The 22,085-nt window shown below is 48.6% G+C and overlaps 1 protein-coding gene across 5 annotated transcripts in view; it reads right to left on the bottom strand.

The window, feature by feature from the left end:
• The window catches only part of SLC4A5 (solute carrier family 4 member 5), a 119,555-nt gene that overhangs the window by 12,421 nt on the left and 85,049 nt on the right, over nucleotides 1–22,085 (bottom strand). For all 5 annotated transcript variants that reach the window (XM_072641584.1, XM_072641362.1, XM_072641285.1 and 2 more), the window contains 12 exons: nucleotides 21,603–21,757; nucleotides 21,341–21,505; nucleotides 19,288–19,462; nucleotides 17,770–17,903; nucleotides 16,123–16,394; nucleotides 11,347–11,408; nucleotides 6,450–6,650; nucleotides 5,209–5,322; nucleotides 4,953–5,114; nucleotides 2,894–3,072; nucleotides 685–757; nucleotides 75–143 (listed from right to left, as the gene is read on the bottom strand). In XM_072641584.1, the coding sequence (XP_072497685.1) occupies nucleotides 75–143; nucleotides 685–757; nucleotides 2,894–3,072; nucleotides 4,953–5,114; nucleotides 5,209–5,322; nucleotides 6,450–6,650; nucleotides 11,347–11,408; nucleotides 16,123–16,394; nucleotides 17,770–17,903; nucleotides 19,288–19,462; nucleotides 21,341–21,505; nucleotides 21,603–21,757 (1,761 nt within the window). The remainder of the gene's footprint in view (nucleotides 1–74; nucleotides 144–684; nucleotides 758–2,893; nucleotides 3,073–4,952; nucleotides 5,115–5,208; nucleotides 5,323–6,449; nucleotides 6,651–11,346; nucleotides 11,409–16,122; nucleotides 16,395–17,769; nucleotides 17,904–19,287; nucleotides 19,463–21,340; nucleotides 21,506–21,602; nucleotides 21,758–22,085) is intronic.

Here is a 22,085-nt window from a genome sequence, read left to right on the forward strand (position 1 = left end):
GTGGGCAGGACCAGGGAGATCGGAACCCGCGGCGGGGAGTGTCAGCCTCAAACCCACGCACTGGGGAGCCTTACCTGGATCCCATTCAGAGAGGCCACCCCCATGTAGAGAAAGACACCATAGAGCACGGGCATCGGGATGTACTAAGGGAGAAACAGGGAAGGATGCCTCTCAGGGCGGTCTTGCTGGCGGATCTCAGAACCGCGGAGGTGGAAGGGAGCTCAGAGGCCAGAGGCCGGCTCCGTGCAGAAGCAACCTGTTTGCTGCGAGGCATGGCCACTCCCTCCCAGGGCAACGGGATCATTCTCGCGGTTAGGGCTGTTAGGGTGTCACCTCTCCCCCGCCTCCCTGCAGATCCCCTTCTCTAGAAGGGGCGAAGTCTAACCCAGCGGACCCGCCTTGGTTCTCCTCATCCTTTCTCATCCCATCCACACATGGCATGATGCCATACTAAGTGTAAACTGCTTTGAAAACCCCATGCGCTGGACCTCGGCTCAGAAGCATCTCAGGGCTGCTGCCTCTAGACGGGGAGGAAGGTGGTTGAAGCTTGTCGGGGTGAGATGGGGCTTGTCCCCAGAGATGGGGCTGCCTTGGTGCTCGAGAAGGTAGGTGTCTTTCCCTCCCCTCTGGAGGCCTTCGCTGGCTCACCCCAGAGACATGGCAGGCAGGAATGGGGCGCCTCACCTTCAGGATGGGAGCCAAGAAGACAGAGATTCCCGTCAGGATGAAGACGATGATCCCTGTTACTCTCTGCTCCCTGGTGATGAAGAGATGATGAACAAGGTCAAGGGAAGCTCCCCACCGAGTCTAGACCCAACCATGACAGGGAGCCTTGTTCTCCAGGGCCCTCTCCTCCCTTAGGATGGGAGATCCTTGAGGCCAGAGGTCATTTTTGACTTTCTTCTGTAATCTCAGCATTTGGCACACAATAGAAGCTTAGTAGATGCTTGTTGACTTGACCGGCCTGCTTTTCCCTCTTCATTGGCACTGACCTCGGGAGCCCACACCAAGAACCCTGGGCCTGCCCTCTCTGGCCCTGGTGTGCCCTCCAGCCTGGTCACCCATTCACTCACTGCTCCCTCCCCTCCAAGACCACCATGATCTTCTCAATGACAGACCCTGCTCCCTGCTCTCCCAGCTGGAGCTAGCTACTCCCACCAACAGATCTTGGCACCTAAAGCAAAGCACTGAAGGAATGTAGGGCAGGAATTTTATCAGTGTTTGTTGAACTGACCAGTGAGCTTTCTGGGAAATATATATTATATATCTCAAAGACCCGAATTAGGGTTGTACGCTGTGGGGGTGGATGGAGTGAAAGGAAATTCAGGTTGTGGTCACCAAAAAACATGTGGCCCCATGGCCACGCTGATATATCCCAATATAGCCAGGTTGGGTCTCAGACTAAGTGCAGATGGTCTTTCCCAGGCTGGGAGAACCTGCCAGTCTACATTGTGTGGACATATTCGAGAACCCAGGCTCATCTCTACTCTGTTGTTCCTGATTCCAAGCCCAGAGCTGTCACTCCCCTCCACTGCCTCTTACTGCCTTTGTCCCACCATAGTTGGGGTATCTGTGATCAATGCCTCCAAGCCTGGGTATGCACTTTTAATATTTTAAATGGTCTTCTAGAGACATTGCCCCCTGCCTTTGGGGTCTAATCAGGAAAGGGACTCTGTGGGAGGCAGGAAGGTCACTAGAGGGAATTCCGGACAGGAAAGGGCCTATGACCTTGTTTAGGTGTTCTTTCCTCAAGGATCATAGCTAATGGCCCTTCTCCAGCTTTGGGATCTGCTGTGTTTAAAGACCCATCAGCTTGTGGCCCATGTGACCATGCTGGTCCTTGAAGCACCCCCATGCATCCTCAGACAGGCCTTTATAAGGTACTGTCTGCTGACCCTCCTCTGGGGCAGCCTTTAAGACTTGGGGACCACCTTGGTTTCCTGATGAGAAGACGTTGAAGGACTCCCTGCATGGAGCACTTGGCACATGGGCTGCTCTTGACAAGTGGTGACCATGTGATGGCCATGAAGAGAAATAGAACCCCAGGGAGATCGGAGTTCCCAGGACTGTGTTGGGCAACATTTCATGGAATATTGTGTCTTAGGGCGATTGGCTTTGGTGTCTCATTCCCCTAATGGCAGGTCGCACAGGGTGGGCTCAGTTCTGCTCAGACAAACATTCATTGTATTGAATTAACCCAAGCAATGTCTAAGGGGTATATGGACTCACCTGGACCATTTGGGGGGCACCCTCACGGCCCCCTATTAATTACTTTATATTTGTGTTTTCTTGTCTGTGGACATGTTTTCAGCCAGCAAGATACAAAGGAATCCAGGGACAGTACTGTCATTTAGGTCACTGTATCCCTTGAGCCCAGTATGGTGCCTGATACACAGTAGGAGCTTCATGAATGCTTGCTCTCTGATGAGGAGACAAGTGACTTACCCAGGAGAAGGTGACTGACAACCACAATGCCCCCAGGTGGTCTGTGCTGGGGCAGATAGAACCATTGAGTGATTTCAGAGGAAAGAAAACCTTCCCAGGTAACCAGACAAGGCTTCATGGAGGTCGGAGCTGGCAGTGGAATGATCTAAGTAGTTGTGACAGGCAATTTCAGGTGTGTGAGAGGAGGGAGAGGGAGTGGAAATAGTGTGATCAAATGTGTGGAGTCTGGAAAGTAAGAGATCAGTTTGTCCAGAGCCAAGAAGGCGACTTGTGTAGGGTAGGTAAAGAGAGCCTTCAATGCCAAGCGAAAAAGGCGATCTTTATCTCTGCAGGCAAAGGATGTAGGAGGCTTGGGCCCTGCATGGTGTGCCCAGGGAGCCCATCCTCAGAGGTCATACTCTTCCTCTTTGTGGTCCCCCTGCCCCTGGAGGCTGCTGCCTTTTCCTACCTCACCCCCAGGAACTGTGGTTGCTCCCCAGGGGCGCTGGTCTCCGTCTCCATCTTGAGACTGTCGATGTGAGCTATGGAAATGACGGTGGCAGCCACATACCAGGGCAGACCCATGAGAGAGCACACAGCCATGAGGATGCCCACCCACAACAGGTCCAGGTGGTAGCCTGCAGCCTTCTGCAGAAGGAGGAAAGATGACGTCAGCTTGATTAGAAGCAGTGTTAGTGAATCTTAGAGCATGGTGAATACAGGTTGTCATCTCAGCTGACCCAGTGAACCATCTTCCTTGATCCCAGAAAGCCCCATCTGGTTCTGGCTTGGCCTGGCAGAATGGGTGTGGACCCGGTGACCCAGGCAGCTCAGGGGCTGAGCAGGAGTTGAGGATAGGGTTGCTCTAGCCTGGGGGATGGGGTGGGGTTTGGGGGTGGGGCTGTTTCCTGATTCCATGGTCCTCTGGGAGAATCTGGTTTAGCACGAATCTGCTCACTTGGGCCTAAGGAAGACATATTGTTCCTGATAGAAGCCCAGGGCTTGAGATTATCTGCTTCAGGCTCAATCCTGAGGTGGCCTCGAGGGGCTTGGACTCAAAAAGACTCAGTTCAGGCTTTGACCTGAATTCCCAGTTCCTTGGGGAAAGGGAAATCTCAGGTTCTCCTAGAAGGAACCTAACCCATATCTGAACACACGTCCCTTCTATAGCCTCCCCAATGGTCCCTGCTTAATGAGCCTGAAGGGGCATGGGGATGGCTCACCCCAATTTACAGGACCCAACCTGTCTTTCCCCAAGGTCTCCTCTGAGCCTGAGGCTCAATGTCAGAATGGCAGGAAGAGAGGAGCTTCACTTTGGGAGGATGGAGGGTCTGTGTCGGGGGGTCATCACTGATAACCTGGGACAGAGAATTTTGGGGTTCCTTTGGAATCTTCCTGCCCTGGGACTGAACTCTCCTGGACTAGCTCCCCTGGATGCACAGTGATTCTGATTTCTAACCTCCTATGTCCAGTGGGGATGACCTCCAACCTTCCCTCCCAAGAGTTTTGATTTGTTAATAATAAGAGTGAACACAGGGAAGGGTTTTATTTTCCTTTCTTTCTCAATGGAGAGAGGAAGGTGAGAGGGAGAGAAGGTGCATTTTTATTGATTAAAAATATAAAATAAAATTTAAAATTATAATAAACACCCACCAACCAGCCTCCAAAGTTTACAAAACGCTTTCTCAATTCTCAAAACAGCCCTGGGAGATTTGTTGGTGTTCAGATGCTTCTCTTGGCAAAATACTACAGTGGTTTTGCATTTCTCCACTTCATTTCACAGATAAGGAAACTGAGGCAAACAGGGGGAAGTGACATGCCCAAGGTCATACAGCTAGTGAGTGTCTAAGGCTGGGTTTGAATTTGGGAAGATAAATCTTCCTGACTGCAGGCCCAGAGCTCTGTGCACTATGGCACCCCCAGGCACCCTGAGAGAGATGTTCTCTTATTCTCATCTTACAGATGAGGAACTGAGGCTCACAGAGGTTAAGGGGTCACCCAGGTGGTGTCAGAGGCAAGATATGAACCCAAACCAGTGCTCTCTCCACTAGAACATGCTGCCTGTAGAAAATAATCAGAGTGGCACATATTTCAAGACCTCACTGAAGATGACAAAATGCTTCCCCAAATACCTCTGGCAGGGAGGTGCGTCGTTAGCTAATGGATGTTAAAGATTTTAGTCCAGGGGTGGGTAACTTGTGCCTGGCCTTCTAAATCCTCAAGTGCGGCCTAATGACTGAAAGTCCTTGAGGATTTGTTCTACAAAATTTGGATTCAATCAAAAAGCTGCACTTGAGGATTTAGAAGGCCACACATGACCGAAATTTCCCTGCTTTAGTCTGTTGACTGTGAGTAACTTGAGAGCAGGGACTGCCTGTCTTTCTATTTCCAGTTCCTTGTAGTTCCAGTTCCAGTGCCTGGCACACAGCAGGGCTGCTTCCCTCAATGCCAGACAGCCCGTCTGCCCAGTGGCTGAACCCACCTGGCTTCTAGCCGCTTGAATCCACAGCCTCCCGCCACAAGCCTACCCTCAATTTATTCTCCTTGCGGTTGACGATGACTGCCGTGATCTGCTGGTCCATGAAGATCAGAATGGTGACCAGGAGGGCAGGGAGGGCGCTGGCCAGGTAAATCCACCAGGGGTTCTTCCCAAAGGGGAAGACGAACCAGCCTCGGTCTGCCCGGGTGGGCTAGAGCAGGGAATAAGCTGAAGGTTACTCCCCCCTTCCCATGTGGCCCCACTCCCACCTCTCCTCCCTCCTCCCCTTTGCCCTTACCACGTACCTTAAAGACCGTGGGCACCTGCAGCTTCGGGGTGTTGAGCCCAAAGAAGCTGTCTAGAGCCACGAAGATGAGAATGGACAAGAAGATGGAGAAGTCACTGATGAGCTTCCGCAGCTGAGGAGAGAGCACAGTCACAAAGAGGATGTGGGGAGCAGGGAGGCCTGGGCCCACCTGCTGGGAAAGCTGGAAATCTCCCCGAGTACCCTCCTAGGGTGGACCTCTATCGTTCACTGCCCAAGTGACCTTGGGAAGGTCACTCTCTGGGCCTCTGTTTCCTCATCTGTAAAACTGGGGTTTGGGAGTAAGTGACCTTGAAGGGACTGTGGGTGGTCTTGGGCAAATCTCTAGGATGGAGCAAAGGTGGCTTCCTGCTTTAAATCTGTGGTCTTTTATCTATCTGCCTCAGACTGATCTACTGCTCACTCAGACCTGGGGATCATCTAGACAGCACCTTGGGCCAACAGTTAATTGTGGATGAATGAAGGTTTTGCCATAATGAAAATAAGACTTCTCTGGCCTAAATACCCTCTGTTCCTTCAAACAATCCTCCTATGGTGCCATCTCAGGGCCCTTCCCCATCCCCTTTGTCCCTCCCTGGCCATTTTCCAGGTGACCAATGTCCTTCTCAAAGTTTGGAGCCCAGAACTGGACACGACCTCCAGACATTCTGAGCAGGCCAGAGGAGAGCCAGACATGGAGTCTCCTTCAATGCAGTCCAAGAAGGCCTGAGCATCTTTTGTGGCCGCTACAGCAGCACACTGTTAAGTGACTTGGAGTTTACAATCCACCAGTACCCTCAGATCTCTGTCCCTGGATCTGCTCTTCTGTCTTGTCTGCCTCATCTTGTCCTTGTAAATCGGATTTTAAAGCCCAAGGATGCTTTACATTTATGAGATGGAATTTAATCTGCTTAGGTTCTTCCTTAAGTGGCAGCCTTTGGAGGTCTTCTGGGAGCTGAATGTGCTGCTCTAGAGGGGGGTCGACCATCAAGGCAGAGACAGTGGGAGGATCCATCTCCTGCCTCATGATCTGTGAAAAAGTATCCTGAATTTTGCCTTCTTGGCCCACCTTGTCCACCACAGTCAAAAAATAATAACAATGAATTAGTAGCAGGACTAAGCTTTTGTCTCAGGCATCCCATCTCTAAATGAAGTGTTCCATTCACCAGGGACCACTTAAAGAATGTCAACCTCCACTTTGGAATCCAAAGGGTGATGACCTCTCACAGGTGGGCTTCTTACCTTGGTGGGGAAGTAGCGGCTGAACTTGAATTTCTTCAGGGACAGGGTCATGGAGTATGTCCCGAAGAAGAGGATGAATGACATGAGTGCCAGGTCTGGGACAAACTGGCAGGAGTTCCCCAGCAGGCGCCCTCCGTACCTCAGGCACTCCTTCTTGCTCAGCTGGGACCAGTCCAGAGCTGTCAGGTTAAGGGGATTGTCCTTGGGGTCCAAGTACAGAAGAGAGGGAATCAGACTCTTATGGACCCTGCAATCCTCAGAGTCCTGCCCTGGGACGGTGGGGCCCAAACTCCAAGGAGACCTTTCTCATTGTTAGGAGCCTTCCTGGCACATCCTTAAGTAATAGTATCCTGTCCATCCCCATTTCTGTACAATCCTGCTCTAATCTCACTTACTCAGCTACTCAAATTAGCTTCCTAAGGCTCAGGTTTGGCCATGGTACCTCCTTGCCCCCAATCTTCCAATGACTCCAACTCAACACATCTCCAAACCAGATGGGAGGGTCAGAGGTCACCTTGTCTGGCGAAAGACATCACAACTCTCCTGTGCTGCTTCCCTGTCCCAACGTCCTTAAGCTTTTATTGAAGGTTGCCTGGAAAGTGGAGCTCCATCTTCCCTTACCTCCTGAGGTAACCAGCCTGTTCATTCTTGGACAGGTCTCAATGTTGGACTAAGCCTAAATCTATCCAGATTGTACCCTCTGGGGTACAAAGTGCAAGTCATGTCATCATTTCTCTTATGGTATGGTATTCTTCGGCAATGAAGGATGAACACAACATCTGTGAGTAGACACAGCTGCCTGAGTGGGGACCCAGCTAGCTGGGTAACTCAACTCCTCCTCTCCTGTCTGTCTCCCCCTCCCCGTCCTTCTTCTCTCAAAGGAAGGTAAATTTGGATGACCAGAAGATGCCCAATTAACTTAGATTTTTATTGGCTAGATTCCTTTCCTCCCCTCCCTCCCCTCCTCTCCCCATCCCTTCCCTCCCCTCCCCTTCCCTCCCCTCGCCTTCCCTCTTCTCCCTTTCCCTCCCTTCCCCTCCCCTCCCCTGTACTCCCCTCCCCTCCCCTTCCCTTCCCTCCCCTCTCCTTCCCTCTCCTGTCCTCCCCTCCCCTCCCCTTCCCTTCCCTCCCCTCTCCTCCCCTCTCCTGTCCTCTTCTCCTCTCCCCATACCTCCCTTCCCCTCCCCTCTCCTCCCCTCTCTTGTCCTCCCCTCCTCTCCCCTCTCCTCCCCTCCCCTTCCCTTCCCTCCCCTCCCCTCTCCTGTCCTCTCCTCCTCTCCCCATCCCTCCCCTCCCCTCCCCTTCCCTTCCCTCCCCTCCCCTCTCCTGTCCTCTCCTCCTCTCCCCTCTCCTCCCCTCCCCTCCCATTCCCTCCCCTCCCCATCTCCAGATGCTATCTAATCCCTCTTCTTTCTGTATGGCTGCCCCCCTGCCTTCTCCTTCTAACTAAACATCCTCAGGCTGATCAGGGATCCTGGCACATTCTTGTTGATTGACCAATCCCTTCTACAGATCCTTATTTGACTATGATCCTCAGGCTCCCCTCTAATCAATAACTTTTAAAGGTTTTTGACAAAATAGGGAGCCCAGGACACAAAACTGCAGACATGGCAGGACCAGATAGGGGCTCACACTTGTGTTCTGGATACCATGGCTCTCCAGGGGACCTCAAAGCATGTTGGCATTTTTGGTTATCCTATCACACTGTGAACTCATTGAGTAAACTTCTAAATCTTCTCTTATGTGTTAGGCACAGCCTGAGCTAGGCTAGAAGAACCAAGCTCCTCAAATGGCATCGTTATTTGATTTTTTTCTTTCCATGGGATTGTGTCCTTGGGCAACAGAACCTTAAACCTGGGTACCCACTCTTCACACAGCAGATGCTCACTGAGTAGTGAAGGAGAGAGCGGTCATCTTTTCTCCTTAACTTGGTAGCAAACTCCTTCCATGAACAAATTCAATTCATCAAACACTTATTGAAGATATAATCCCTGTTTTCCTTCAAGAAACTTTCAATCTACCATGTGGCTAAGACATGAATACAGAGAAGTATAATGAGTGAGGTCTGGGGAGATGCCAGACACAGTTCTCTGGGGGCAGCAGAGGTTTCATTTGTCCATTTATCAACATTTATCGAGATCCTACCCTCAGCAAGGTCCCCTGTGATGCACAGGAGAGAAACATAGAACTCAAGAGTTAGATACTCATCCAGCCTTTGTATTCTCATTCTCCAGGACTGTGCTGGGAGAGGGCGCTAGGTGGTGTCATAGTGAACGGACCCCTGAACTTGGAGTCAGGAAGATTCATCTTCATGAGTTCAAATCCAGTCTCAGATACTTACTAGCTGTGTGACCTTGGGCAGATCACTTAACCTTGTTTGCCTCAGTTTCCTCATCTGTAAAATAAGCTGGATAAGGATATGGCAAACCATTCCCCCCCAAAAAAACAAACCCCAAATGGGGTCATGAAGAACCAGATATGACTGAAATGACAGAACAAAAGATATGCCAGGAGGACACGCCCTCTGATATGACCTACCCAGCTAAAAACAACTGAGTATGGAGTATTGAGTCTGTTATCTTATGACCACCCATGCTAAGAGCTGAGGGGCTCACCATCAGCTTAGTCAGGAAATCTAGGTGAGATGACTCTAGAAGATTATACCTTAAGGAGAAAGAGAAGGATAAGCTGGGTAAAATGGACTTGAGGGTTAGGTGGGAGGGGAGGGACCGGAATAATGCTGTACTTTTAAAATACATGCTTATGAGAGAAAATCCAGGGACTGAATGGGGGAGACATGAGTGAACACCAGTGTAGGAAAAAACTTGAGTGATGTCACTGGATACCACCTGGACAGAGGGCGGAGACAGAGGAGGCACGTGGGAAACATGTTAAAAGCCCAAAGCATTACATAGTAGGATTCCAATAATCCATGTATCTGCTAGAACTCTCCCTGCCAGCTGGAGGATAGCTCACGGTTCCCTGGTTTGTTTAATGATAATTTCGCCATCCAAATGGTGAATGAACCAGGATGGAAAAGGGCTGAATTTCATTCTCACCAACTGGGAATTCCAGGTGACTGGGACAGAAGTGATAGGAACTCCGGGGGGAAGTCACTCCTACATATTACAATGTGCGATAGAAGAGGAGATGAAAGGCGGACACAGTCTGATGTGCAACCTCGGTTTTAGTAGAGCAGACTTTAAAGGATCAAGAGAAAAAGGCTCTCACGGAGTAAAATTCTCTAGAGAAAGTCAATCCAAGTGGAATGAGAGGTGCTCAAGAATGAAACTCTGAAGATAGAAATATACATTTTACATTATTTTGTAACAGTAGAATCTAAGCTTCTTAAGGGCAGACGAATTCTTTTATGCCCCTAGCGCCTAGCACATTATCTGTTGTTGTTCAGTCATGTCCGATTCTGCATGACCCATGGACAAATCCATGGGGTTTTCTTTGCAAAGATAATAGAATAGTTTGCCATTTCCTTCTCCACCGTATCTCCATTTTATAGATGAGGAACTGAGGCAAATAGGGATTAAGTGACTTGCCCAGGGTCACACAGCTAGTAAATGTTTGAGGTCAGATTTGAATACAGATCTTTCTCGCTGCAGACTCAGGGCTCTCTGCACTGAATCACTTCCAACCCTTTTGCAAACCATGGGGCTTCATAAGCGTTTGCTGATTCATTGACTGATAAACAATTCCAATGAGAAATTGTCAAAAGGGACTGTAATGTGAATGTATAAGGAACTCACCCACTAGCAGATTTTTAAAACTCATGTAAAGGAGAAAGAAGCAAGGGCAGGCTAGAGGGGATGAATCCAAAACCTCGGCATGGCTTTGGAAGCAGGGCTTCAGGAAGGCTGATGGGGAGAGTGGGCAGGGGAGGGTTGCTGCTGTGGGCCAGGACACTGGTGGAATGAGGGAGGCAGGAGTCAACATCCCTCTTCCTCTCTCCCGGCTTCAATACTATCCGCAACTGCTGTGAGCAAGGAAGCAGTTGTGTAGATCTGGGACGTAGAGGGCAGGGTTGGGGTGAGGGGATTACCTTTGCCCCCAAGTGGATCATTGAACAAGAACAGAAAAGGTTTTAGGACCTCGGCAGGTAGATTCTGAGACCCCAGGGAATCTCCCTGCTGACCTCCTTTTTACTGCCTTGGCAATGGCTTTTACCAAGGAGTGTTTGAATATATTGTTATTAAATGGTTTGTATGTTTGAATCCTCAGAGTCCGAATGATCCATTGTATTAGATGTCAAATAGCAGAAGAAAATGCTGAACACAATAGACTTTTTTTAAAGTCATGTTTGGCAAGGACTGAGTAAGAATAGTCAATGGAGAGAGACAAAATGGAGTTAGCACAGAGAGGGTATGAGGACTCCTCGCTGCCTTTGATGATCTGAGTCGCTAGGCCCAAAGGTGCTAACTCTCTGGTACTGAATGGACTGACTACACCACTGTTAGGGGCACTGAAAAGCTTGTGGAGCAAAGGAGGGCTCCTGTAGGACAGATGTGGCCCAGATTCTCCAAAAGAAGACAGGAGAGCCTGTAACCTACAGACCAGCAAGCTTAACTCTGATTCCTGGCAAAATTCTAGAACGTGTCTTTAAAGGGCTGCTTAGTGAACATCTGGAAAGGGGATCCTGCTGGCTTCCTCAAGAGCAGGCTGCCCCAAGCGAACTCGGTTTTCTTTTCTGGGAGGACCACAAGGAGATTGGAATGGTACAAATATAGTTAACTTAGATATTGGACCTGAGAGGACTCTTTCTGTCTCCCTCTCTCCTTCTCTTTCTGCCTCTCCCTTTTGCCTCTCTCCATCTCTCCTTGTCTTTGTCTCTCTGTCTCTCTTTTACTGAACATACCAGTCTATACCATAAGGAAAAACAACTACTTACCAGAGAAATATTAGTGTTGTTTGGTACCAGTAGAGCTGAAGCATTGAACATTGTTGTATTTGCTGTGGAAAATGAATTGGAGTGAGTCAGTAACTTGTGGAGATAAGCTCCTCAGCAAACACCCCTGTCCTTCCCAGCCCTCGCTTCCCCTGCTGTGGGCCTCAGGAAGCAAGACCCCAAAGAGACCCTATTGTCAGACCTCAGGGGTCTTGCTTAGCCAGATCTTCTGATACTAATAGAAATGATCGTGATAATAATACTATTAAAAAGAGCTCCCATTTATACTATTTTAAGGTTGGCAAAGAGCTTCACATCAATCTCGTCTCTTTTGGTCTAGACTTGGGCCCCTGAGTTGCTCACAGGTATAAGTGGGGGTCACAGCTTTTTTCAGGGGATTCAATGAGCCTGACTTATCATGAACTTCCTGCCAGATGCTGAGGGGATGAAGGCCAATGCTAAAGACTACGGTAGGAAATCCAGGTCTGTAGATAGCTGTTCTGTCTCGCTGGTGAATGGGACACTGGGGAATTCTCTTGGTGTCAGTGACCCCATTTCTGGCTTCCAAGTAGCCCATGGCATCCAAGGGGATGATCTGGAGCACTCAGGTGGCCTTGGCTTGAAATCCTGGCTCTGCTCTCGACCCATTCTTGGACCACAGCCAAGTCCTCTACCTGCCTGAGCCTCAGTGTCCCAATAGGCCAGGTGAGCCTGAGATGGGCATTAGTAGCCAGGGCTAGTTGGGAGGAAAACTCCCTGTAAAGCATGATGCTCTCACCGAGAGGCGAATGATCAGCCTAAAAGCTTCTCTGGGTCCTTGCTGGTATCTGCCCCTTTCTTTCCTGCCCCCTACCTTCCTGGGAGCATTCATTGGTAGGAATCACTTGGCTGCTTGAGGCCCTGCCTTTAGGGTCACTGGACCAGAGGACTCTGGGAATCTTCTGTTCCATCCAGCCTCAGAGGAGAGCCAGGGCCTGGGGATTCAGTCACAAGGATGCCCATGGTTGCCAAAGCCCCATACACCATCCTAGGAATCAGAAGATCCAGCTCCTGGCCTTAGTTCCTGGCTCTTCCACTTGCTAGCTGTGTGACCCTGGATGAGTCACCTCCCCTTGGAGCTAGGGTTGTGGGGGAGTGGAAGGAGTGCTGAGGATGTGGGTCTGAAGCCTGGCTCCCTTGGAGACTTTGGGCGAGCCTCTTTACTTCGAAGTGCCTATTTCCTCATCTGGAAAAGGAGGAGGCTGGATCACATGACCTCAGAGAGCCCAGCAAGCTGGAATTAAATGGTCTTATGACTTGCTTGGGCCTTGTTTTCCTCGCTGCAAAATGGGAGCAACGGTGCATTGTAGGTGCAATGTTCCACCTACCTCAGGGCTGGAGGCAAGGGGTTCTCTAAAGTCTGTAGAGGGACTGGGATAGGAACTGAACTTCTGGCTTCATGAGTACAGGGGAACTACCAAGTAGGGAAACTCCCTGTACCAGTGGAGATCAGCTCCTTCTTTAGAGAGCTGCCTAGAACATGAAGAGATATGTGACCAGCTCAGAGTTACTTGGCCAGTATGTGTTCAAGGCTGGGCTTGGAGCTCTGTCTTCCTGGTTTAGAGGGCAGATCTCTACCTACCACAGGCCTCTGCAAACTGAAAAATCCTGGAAAAAAAAGGGGTCTATACCAGTCATTATGATTTACCTCTATCCTTACTGTCAAGAGCATAGGACCAGAAGATTTCAAGCCACAAGGAACTCAGAGATCATTTAGACCAAACATCTCATTTTATAGATTAGAAACCTAGGAGATCTGAGAAAATCTCTCCTGTCAGGTGCTGAGATGGACAGAAAGAAAGGGGCCTTCTGGGGAGAGCTGGGTGGCACGTCTGAGACATACATAATTCTAATATGGCTGTGACCACTTCAATGAAAGTCTTCATTTCACAAACTCCCATTGGGCAAAGCTCAAGGTCAACAGTGAGTATGTTATTTTCCAGTGTGGAGACTGAGACTTGGAAAAACAAAGATTCTGCTCTACCTGCTGTGGGCTGAGGGTCCCTACGGGGGCACTGTGGAGAGAAGTAGGAAGGGTGAGAAGGTGGGGGCACCATGGTTGGGGCCTTCTCTCTCTCACTGCCCTTGGCAGGCCTCTTTTCCTTTTCTCTTCCTCCTTCCCTCTGACACCTCTTTTCTTTCACAGGGTCACAGAGTTGGAGGGAGTTTACAAAACATTTGTCTATCTCCAACCTGAGTAAGAATTCCCATTCACTATGGTTCATCTCCCCTTCACATGACAAACAGTGTATTGAAGGCTCCTCTCAGAGTCAAACTCAGGGTCTCTCTCCTCCCTTTTTCTCTCCTCCTTCCCTTTCCAAATCTTTCTCTCTGTCTCTCTTTTCCCCTCTCCCCCTCTCTACCTCCATCTGTCTCTTCCCCTGCCTTTCTCTCCTCTGGATCTGTGATTACATCACTGTGAGGTGCTCCCAGTGAGGGAGCTTCCTTTAGGAGGGCAGGTTGGCAATTGGTCTGTAACATCTAGTCTTAGAGAATTTCCCAGGAAACTGAGAGTTTCTGGAACCTGGAGAGGGTCACCCACGACTAGTAAGTGTCTGAGATGTGAACCCTGCCTTTTTCTTACACCCTCTTACTCCTTTTCTTCCTCTTTTCTTTTTCTTCTCTTCCCCTATCTCAGTGGCCCCCATGGGCTCACCTTAGAAGAGAACTCAGGATGCTCCCTGAGTCCCCATAAGTATTGAATGAAAAACTGGGGTCTGTTCAGAAACCTTCCCTTTATCCTGTGTCTATATCTCACATGTGCCAGTCTCCTCCACCATTAGGATGAAACTGTCTTGGCTTTTTTGGTATCCCCAGCACTTACATGATGCTGGGCATATATTAACTGATTAATAATTGCTTGTTGACCCGACTTCTCCTTTCTGACTAAATACCCTTTCCCAGACTTTTGTGACCCTGTTTTACAGTATCTTTCTTTTTCTCCTGAAGCAACGAAAGGGAAGGTATAGAATGGAGGGGTATGCACCCTGGGGCAGCCTTGACATGATCTGTGTCCAATAAGGCTCATCTGTGATTTCTGTGCCCCTTGGTGCTAAGTGAGCGGTGAAGCGATAATTATGATACTTTATAATCACAGCTCATGAAGGATTATTGTCTCATCATTGACAAATGAGCAAACTGAGGCTCAGAGAGGCCACAGCAATCCTGCCACTCCTCACTAGCATCCACATAATGAGTAAAGTGGATAAAGCATTTTCTCTACATCAACTCATCTGATCCTCTCAATAGCCCTGAGAGGGAGGGGCTACTTTAACCCCCATTTTATAGATGAGCAAACTGACAGAAAGCAGGATTTGAGGTCCAGTGCTCCTTTCCAGAAATTGTGGTTATGGACTCAGCACATAATAGGTACTTAATAAATGCTGGTGGAGGAAATGCACTTTGGGGGAAATTAAGCCAGACCATCATTCTGCTGTACTCTGCACTAATGCCCAGGTAGCCCAATGAACCATGACATCAGTGGATGCCAGGCTAAAAGCACTGTCTGAAGGCCAAGCACTCCCTAAATGTTAGAGCATGGATGCTAACCATTAGGAAATTGGTTGTGTGGCCTCTTCTGAGTCATAAGCAACTTTCCCAGAGCCAGACCTTAAGATGGTACCTTCTGCTTTAAACAGTGATTGTCCAACCTAAAAATACTGTTTGTTTTTGTGAAGACCCTTGCATCATTTTCCAAAAAAAACTACATCAAGGTGAGGAGGAAAACATGGACAATTGGTGGCCAACATGGTGGGAAGGGTCCAGTTAAGAGGGTTGTTCACAGTTTGCCTTGATACTCACTTGGATTTGAAAGCAGCCAGATAGCAATGTGCAGCAAAGATAAATAGGGTAGAAATCAGTTACAATAATAAAAAAAGCTACAACCAGAAAGAAAAAAAAACTCCCCAAAGAGAAGAGCCAGGCTCCCCAAAATGACTGAGTTTTACCATCTGATTGAGTTTGATGGTAAATCTGGAATACATAGAAACCACTGGGAGGCAAATGGCCCATGGACTATGAAAGGAAGAATGGGTCTTTGGGTAAAGAAACATCCTCATCATTTCCACTCTTCATCCCACAGTGGGAGGGAGCTAGCATTGTATAGTGGCAAGAACCCTAGACTTGGGATTGGATGTTTGAGGTTTGCCCTAGAGGCCATTGGAAGAGTCACAGAGTTGGACGAAAAGGGGAATTAGAGCCAGCTTGTCCAAGCCCTTCCTTTTACAGATGAGAAAGCTGAGGCCAGGAGGAGTTAAGAGGCTTGCCCAGCATCATGCGGGTAGGAGGCAGAGGGCCAGGATTGTAGTCTAGGTCACCTGGCTCCAAATCAGGCCTCTTGCCACTCCAAGTCTTGGTTTCTGCATCTATAACATGGGAATTAGCAAGTTCTGCACTCCCTTAGCTCTTTGAGCAAATGGAAGGAAAGCCCTTCATTAGGCATAAAGTCCAGGTCGTGAACCTGAGATTCTGGGCCTGCACTGGCCCATCTCCATTATGCTCTGGATCTCATGTGCTTAGCTTTTTTTTTGCCCTGGGCCTCAGCCTCAGAAAAAAATTTGGAGTCCTCATTTCATCTAAAAAGCAACCCTTTCTGATTAAGCTCTGTTGTGGGCCCTCTGGCCTGTCCAGGAGCCTCCAGACCAGACTCCCTCCACCCCAAAGCAGCCCCGTCAGTCAGGGAGGGAGGATGGGTGAGTAAGGGAAGATCGGTGGCTCAGCAAAGACTGTCCCATGGGTCACCTGTGTCTGAGGCTACACATTCACACTTGTATGTGGTGATGAGGTCAGGATTGAAGTCCCTGTTGATGGGGTAGTACACAAAGGCACTAATCATCTTCTTGATGGCGTCATAGATGAAGATGAAGCTGATGAGGGTGGAGAAGCCTTCCTCGGTGAAGCGGGTGATATATTTGATAATGAAGCTGGCATCAGTCGCCACCAGGATGAGACATTGCAGGGCAGAGTGCAGGCCTATCCAGAGGCGGAACTCCATGTAGTCAATGCTATTACTTCTGGGAAGGAGCAAAGTAAGAGGTCTTGGAGCCTGGAGCCAGCATGGCTAAAGGCCTGAATATAAAAAGGACTGTCAGTCCCTACTGACTGATCACTGCTTACCTCATCATGAAACCAGCTAGATTGGGAGAGATTGGTGGAATGATATGGGGTAGCAGGGAAGCTACCTAGGACTTAGTACTTTGCCTGAGACTGAGAATTCTGGGGGAGAGGAGAGTAGGCGGACAGAGGGGAAGGCTATATGAGGTGACATAAAAAGATGAGCTTCCCCATTCTTCCATGCTTTGTAAGGGCAGCTAGGTGGTGCAGTGGATAGAACACTAGACCTGCACTTAGAAAGACCTGAGTTCAAATATGGACTCACTCAATTTTCTTGTCTATAAAATAGGGATAAAAACAGCCCCGTCCTCCCAAAGTTGTGAGGCTCAACCGAGATAATAATTAAAAGACCCTTAGCACAGTGCCTGGAACATAGTGTGTTCATCCTTTGCTGCTGAAGAAGACCATGCCAACAGAGAAATAATGACATGACTTGCACTTAACTTTGTTTTGAGTGAAGGAGGGCTGTGCAGGTCACCAGCCTCACTTCTCCCCAAGAGCCATCTGAATCCACTGACCAGATATTCATCAGATGACTCAGGATGAGGCAACTGGGGCTAAGTGACTTGCCCAAGGTCACATAGCTAGTGAGTGTCAAGTGTCTGAGGTGAGATTTGAACTCAGGTCCTCCTGACTCCTGCACTGGTGCTCTATCCACTGCACCACCAATTATTATAATTATTATAAACAAGTAGAAAGGGAAAAGTCTATCGAGTTATAGGATTTTTGCATGGAATGCTACTAAATGTTTGATGTTCGGGAAGCTGGTGACATGGTAACATACACATTGTTAACTTGGGATCTGATTTGGTTTTGATATTTTCACAAGGACAGAGACTGGGCCCATGATCTCATCGTTACAGGGACTCTTGAGTGAAACTCTCTCCACCGATGTGGGTTGGCACCTCAGACAATAAAGTCTAAGAGAATGGCCTCGAGGATTGAGAAGTCACCTGATAGTCACAGGGCTCCCCGGCTTGGATACGTCAGAGGCAGAACCTTAACTCAAGTCTTTTTGGCTTTGAAACCATGTTTCTCTTCTCTGTGCATTCTCTGCCTTTTCATACATAATATGACACATTCTTAGGGGTGGCAAGGAAAGTCAGTGTGCATCTATTTAGACTTTTTACCTCTTCTTGGGGATCCCTAGCAAATGGCCACTCAGTCTCTGCTTGTACCCTGTACTTTCCCTGGGGAGCCCAGCCCAGACCATGGCCCCTTCCTGCCTTCGGGAACCTTGGCAAACTCGGAGGCCGCCAGGATGACTGCACCTACTTGCTGAAGTCGAAGAGGAGTTTTTCGAAGATCAGAATGGGCCCAGTGCTGCTGAGGATGATGAGGGGTTGTCCACCGAAGAAGCAAAACAAGGCACCGGCCATTGCAGTGCCCAGGAAGCTCTCCATCACGCCCTGGGGAGGGCAGACAAGGGCGGGGTATGGGTGAGGGTTAGGATTTCTCTTGACTTTTTCTCCTTTTCTTACAAAGGCCCCAGTTCTAGTTCCCTACTTTCTCATGTTCCCTCTTAATCTCTAGTGTTCAGTTCCCTCCCAGCCCTGTTTGCTCTTGGCTCTTGGACCTTTAAATCAGGTTGTCTCTTCCTGGAGCTTTGCTCAGCCCCTGGGGCCTCTGGGCCCTGGAACATCCAACCCTCCCTGGAGCCACTGGCAAAGTCACAAATCAAAGCTTAACTTATTGGTTGGTTCATCGTCTAGACTTAAGAGAGGGAAGCAATATTAATTATGCAAATATAACTTCAGAGTGAGTATGTCTAGCCTACAATTTTGGGGGGGAGTGGAGGCTGTTTCCCAGCCTGCCTTTGCCTAAGGCCTCCTACACCTGGAATGTCCCTCTGTAGGGCCCATCCCTTCTCCCATTGGGGCATTCTGCCCAGGGCCTCCATTTTGTGGAAGGACCCAGGCTGGCCTTCATTCCCTTCCTGCCTTCTGGAATCCAAACCATGGCCATACACCAGCTACCTCCCCGCCCTTCCCCCTTTTAATTCCCTTTTGTGTGTGTTGTTTTCACCCATTAAAATGTAAGCTCCCAGAGGTAGGAGCTGTCTTTCTGTGCCTGGCACATAGTAAGTAACAAATGTTTCCTTCTTTCCTTTCCTATTTACTTTTCTCTCTCTTAGCACATTCACCTCGCCTAACCTGGAACCCCCTAAACAGCCCTGGCCTTTGCTGTACCAAAACATCTTCTATCCTGACTGGCATACTGGGGAGCCAGCTCGGGAGAGCCATAGCAGCTGAGCATCGGAGCAAAGGCTCTGATGATTTCACTCCTTAGGATATCTGTAACTGTCACACTTTTCTCCAGGAAGACCTGAGTGACAGTCGTGAAACTGTGTTCCAAAATTCTGCTATGTCCTAAGGATTCTAGATTAGCTTAGAACACAGAATTCTAACAGAGGACTAAGCTGTGATCTATAATATTTGAACATCACTGAGAAAAGTGATCATATTGCACCTTAGTGGTTTACTTTAAAAACCTGTTCTATGCATATGTAACATCTCTGTAGATAATATTATTGAAGTTTGGTCATTTGAACAAAGTCCTATAATTGTGATTAAAAATGGAACATTCACAGTTGTGATCTGTTTCTCTGCTAAAATATTGACCTTATGGTTCAGAGTATGTGACTGAGACCCCCATGGCCACCTGGTGACAGGGTCCTCTGCTTAGGCTCAGCTCTGTCCAAGGATGGAGCAGGACTTGACACACCTGCTGATCTAAACTGAGGACTGAGACATCATGGTTGCCTTTTGTTCACGTCACCTCGCTTGGGCATACCTGGTAATTGTCTGTGGCATCCCCCAGAAGCCCGCCAAAGGTGATGGCGTTGGTGATACAGCCGAGGTAGATAAAGAGGATGGCGGAGATGGACTGGATGTGGAATCCTTCATAGAAGTCACTTGGGAACCAGGGCAGCTTCCTTTTAATGTCTAGGCGCAGTCCTCCAAAGAACCTGTTTGACGCAGAAAGGGAGACTTCTTTGTAGCTGGGGACCCAGGCGATAAGCAGGGCAGCAACAACTTGAGGAAAAGGATATTGCTGGCTTTGTCTTTCACTCTATGGTGCCTTACCTTAATAAAGGACTCCACAAATTGGTTTGTGCTCATGACAGCATAATTAAACTTTGCCCATTGGAGACACTTAATATGTACTTGTTGACTTGAACTGGTGGACTGGGGTCCAGGTAGTCAGCTAGTCGGTGGAGGGGAACCTGTTGTGTGCCACATACTATGCTAAGCACTTCACAAATATCATCTCGTTTGACCCCCACAGCAACCCTGGGAGGTGGATGCTATTATCACTCCCATTTTACAATTGAGGAAATTGAGGCAGATGGCAGTTAAGTGACTTGCTCAGGTTACACTTCTAGTAAGTGTCTGAGGCCAGGTTGGAGCTCAGGTCTTCCTGACTTTCTGACTCCAGGACCAGCACTCTCTCTACTGTTGCCACCAGGTGTCTCAATAATTCAGAAGAATGACTTTGAGAACTAAATACCGCCTGTCCCTGCCCTGGCAGAATCAAAGCCCAGGGGGAGGGGCAGAACTAGAGACAAAGGAAGGAACTGCTAGGGTCCCAAGGATGGGTGGTGGGTGGTGGCAAAGGCAATTTGATCTAGGGCACTTGGCGCTCTGGGTGAGTTTTTGTTGGGACTACAACTTGGAAGTCAGCAACATCCATAGTAGAAAAGGCGGTATGGGAGGGAGCTGATCCTTCATTCCAAGGCACATGAAAATCTGAGGGATCCAAGAATTTAGAGTCTGAGAGCCTTTTTATTCCCCTGGTCATGGTGGAAGCTTAGCTGATGAAAGCTTGTCATAGTTAAGGAAATAGGAATCTGCAAACTTTTGATAAATTCTGGAATGATTTAGTTGTGGCCGGTGGCAAAGGTGATTTACCAGAAATCCATTGGGGTCTCCTTGCCCAGGGCTGACTTTGGGGTCGTTCTGGAATGAATATCAGTATTACAAAAAGCTTTCTAAAATGATAAAAGAATCCTTTTAGATTTCTTAAGGGCAGCAACTGGGTCTCTTGACTTCACAGAATTTCTTAGCTAAAAAGGACTTTGGATACCATCTTGTTCCATATTGGATGGGACAGGAATCCTCTTTGCCAAATTCTCTGCCAAATGGTCCTTTGGCCTCTGCTTGAAGACTTCCAGTGATGGGGAGCTCACTATTTTAAAAGGCTCCCCACTCCCCTTTTGGACAGCTCCAATTGATATAAAATTTTTCCTTATATCAAGTCTTATTCTGTAGTTCTGAAATTTTTACTCAATACACCAATTTTGCTCACTGGGACCAAGTAGGACATGAGCAATTCCTCTTCTATATGAAAATTCTTCAGTACATTTCAATACAGCTAACATGTTTGTCCTAAGTGCCTAGCAAAGTGCTGAGTACCAAAGAGATATTAATTATCTACTGACTTAGTGATTCCCAGTAAGTGCTTTGAAAGCATGGTCACATTCATGGACCTAGACAATTACAGTACTTAGGGTTGGAAGGATCTTTAGGCTCATCTAATTTTTTTTGCTTCATTTTACAGAGAAGGAAACCCAAGGCCCAGAAAGGTTCCAATGGTCCCACAGAAAGCAAGATTTGAAACCAAATTCTCTTACTACAGATCCAAAGTGTGGCTCTCCTTCCCAACAATTGTCCAACAAAGTATCAATAGTGTGAAAGTAAGGTGACTGTAGTCAATGAATCCACCCTAGGATGGTTTTGGAGGTTGGTGATGGGGACAGAGCCAGTATCCCCAGAACATGAGGGTATAAGGAGAGAGAATGGGGTAGGAAGGGTAGAGAAGCTGAAGGCACAGGTTCAGACTATACCTTCCGGTCCAGATGAGCTCTTCTCCAATTTCATGCACAGCTGGCATCTCGCCATCCTCACCACCACCATCAGCTCCACCTCCTCCTCCTCCAGCCCCAGCCCCAGCTCCACCTCCCACGGATCCATTCATCTGTCCCAGCTCATTCAGAGAGAACACAGACTTCCTGCAAAGAGGAGGTGGGTGAGAAAGATGCCAAAGTTCTGTCTGCGGCTGGATCGCCTTGCCTGGAATCCCCTCCTGGCCCTAGGATCCTTGCCTACCTCTTGTCAGCAGAAGGCACTTTCTTTGGGGGCTCGATCCGGATGTTTGGGTCCCACTCACCAGGAGGGAGGACAATCACCTCATCCAGGAATTCATCAATGCCAGCAATCAGGTCTTCTCGGTTTCGGGCTTTGTAGGCCACATCACTAAAAAGCTGAAGCCAGAAGTAGGAGGGGAAGAGACAAGTGTGGCCAGACTTTGAGGCCTCCTGAAGACCAGTGTGGTGTCTCTCTGAAGGTCATAGAAGCATAGCCCCTTGACTTAGGTTCCCACCTTGGACTGTACTCTTGGTAGGGGGGAGAAGTGCTCCATTTTCAATGGCCAAAATCTATTTTCTTCTTAATTGTTATTAGGGAGGCAGCAGTTGTGAAAAGAGTACTGTTTTTAGAATAAAAAGGTCACAGTGCTAATTCAGACTCAGCTACCTGTGTGTCCATGAGCCAATCACCCAATCTTGCTGGCCTCAGTTTCTCTATATGTAA

The sequence above is a fragment of the Notamacropus eugenii genome, chromosome 1 (assembly GCF_028372415.1).
Source record: "Notamacropus eugenii isolate mMacEug1 chromosome 1, mMacEug1.pri_v2, whole genome shotgun sequence".
NCBI classification, from domain to species: domain Eukaryota; kingdom Metazoa; phylum Chordata; class Mammalia; order Diprotodontia; family Macropodidae; genus Notamacropus; species Notamacropus eugenii.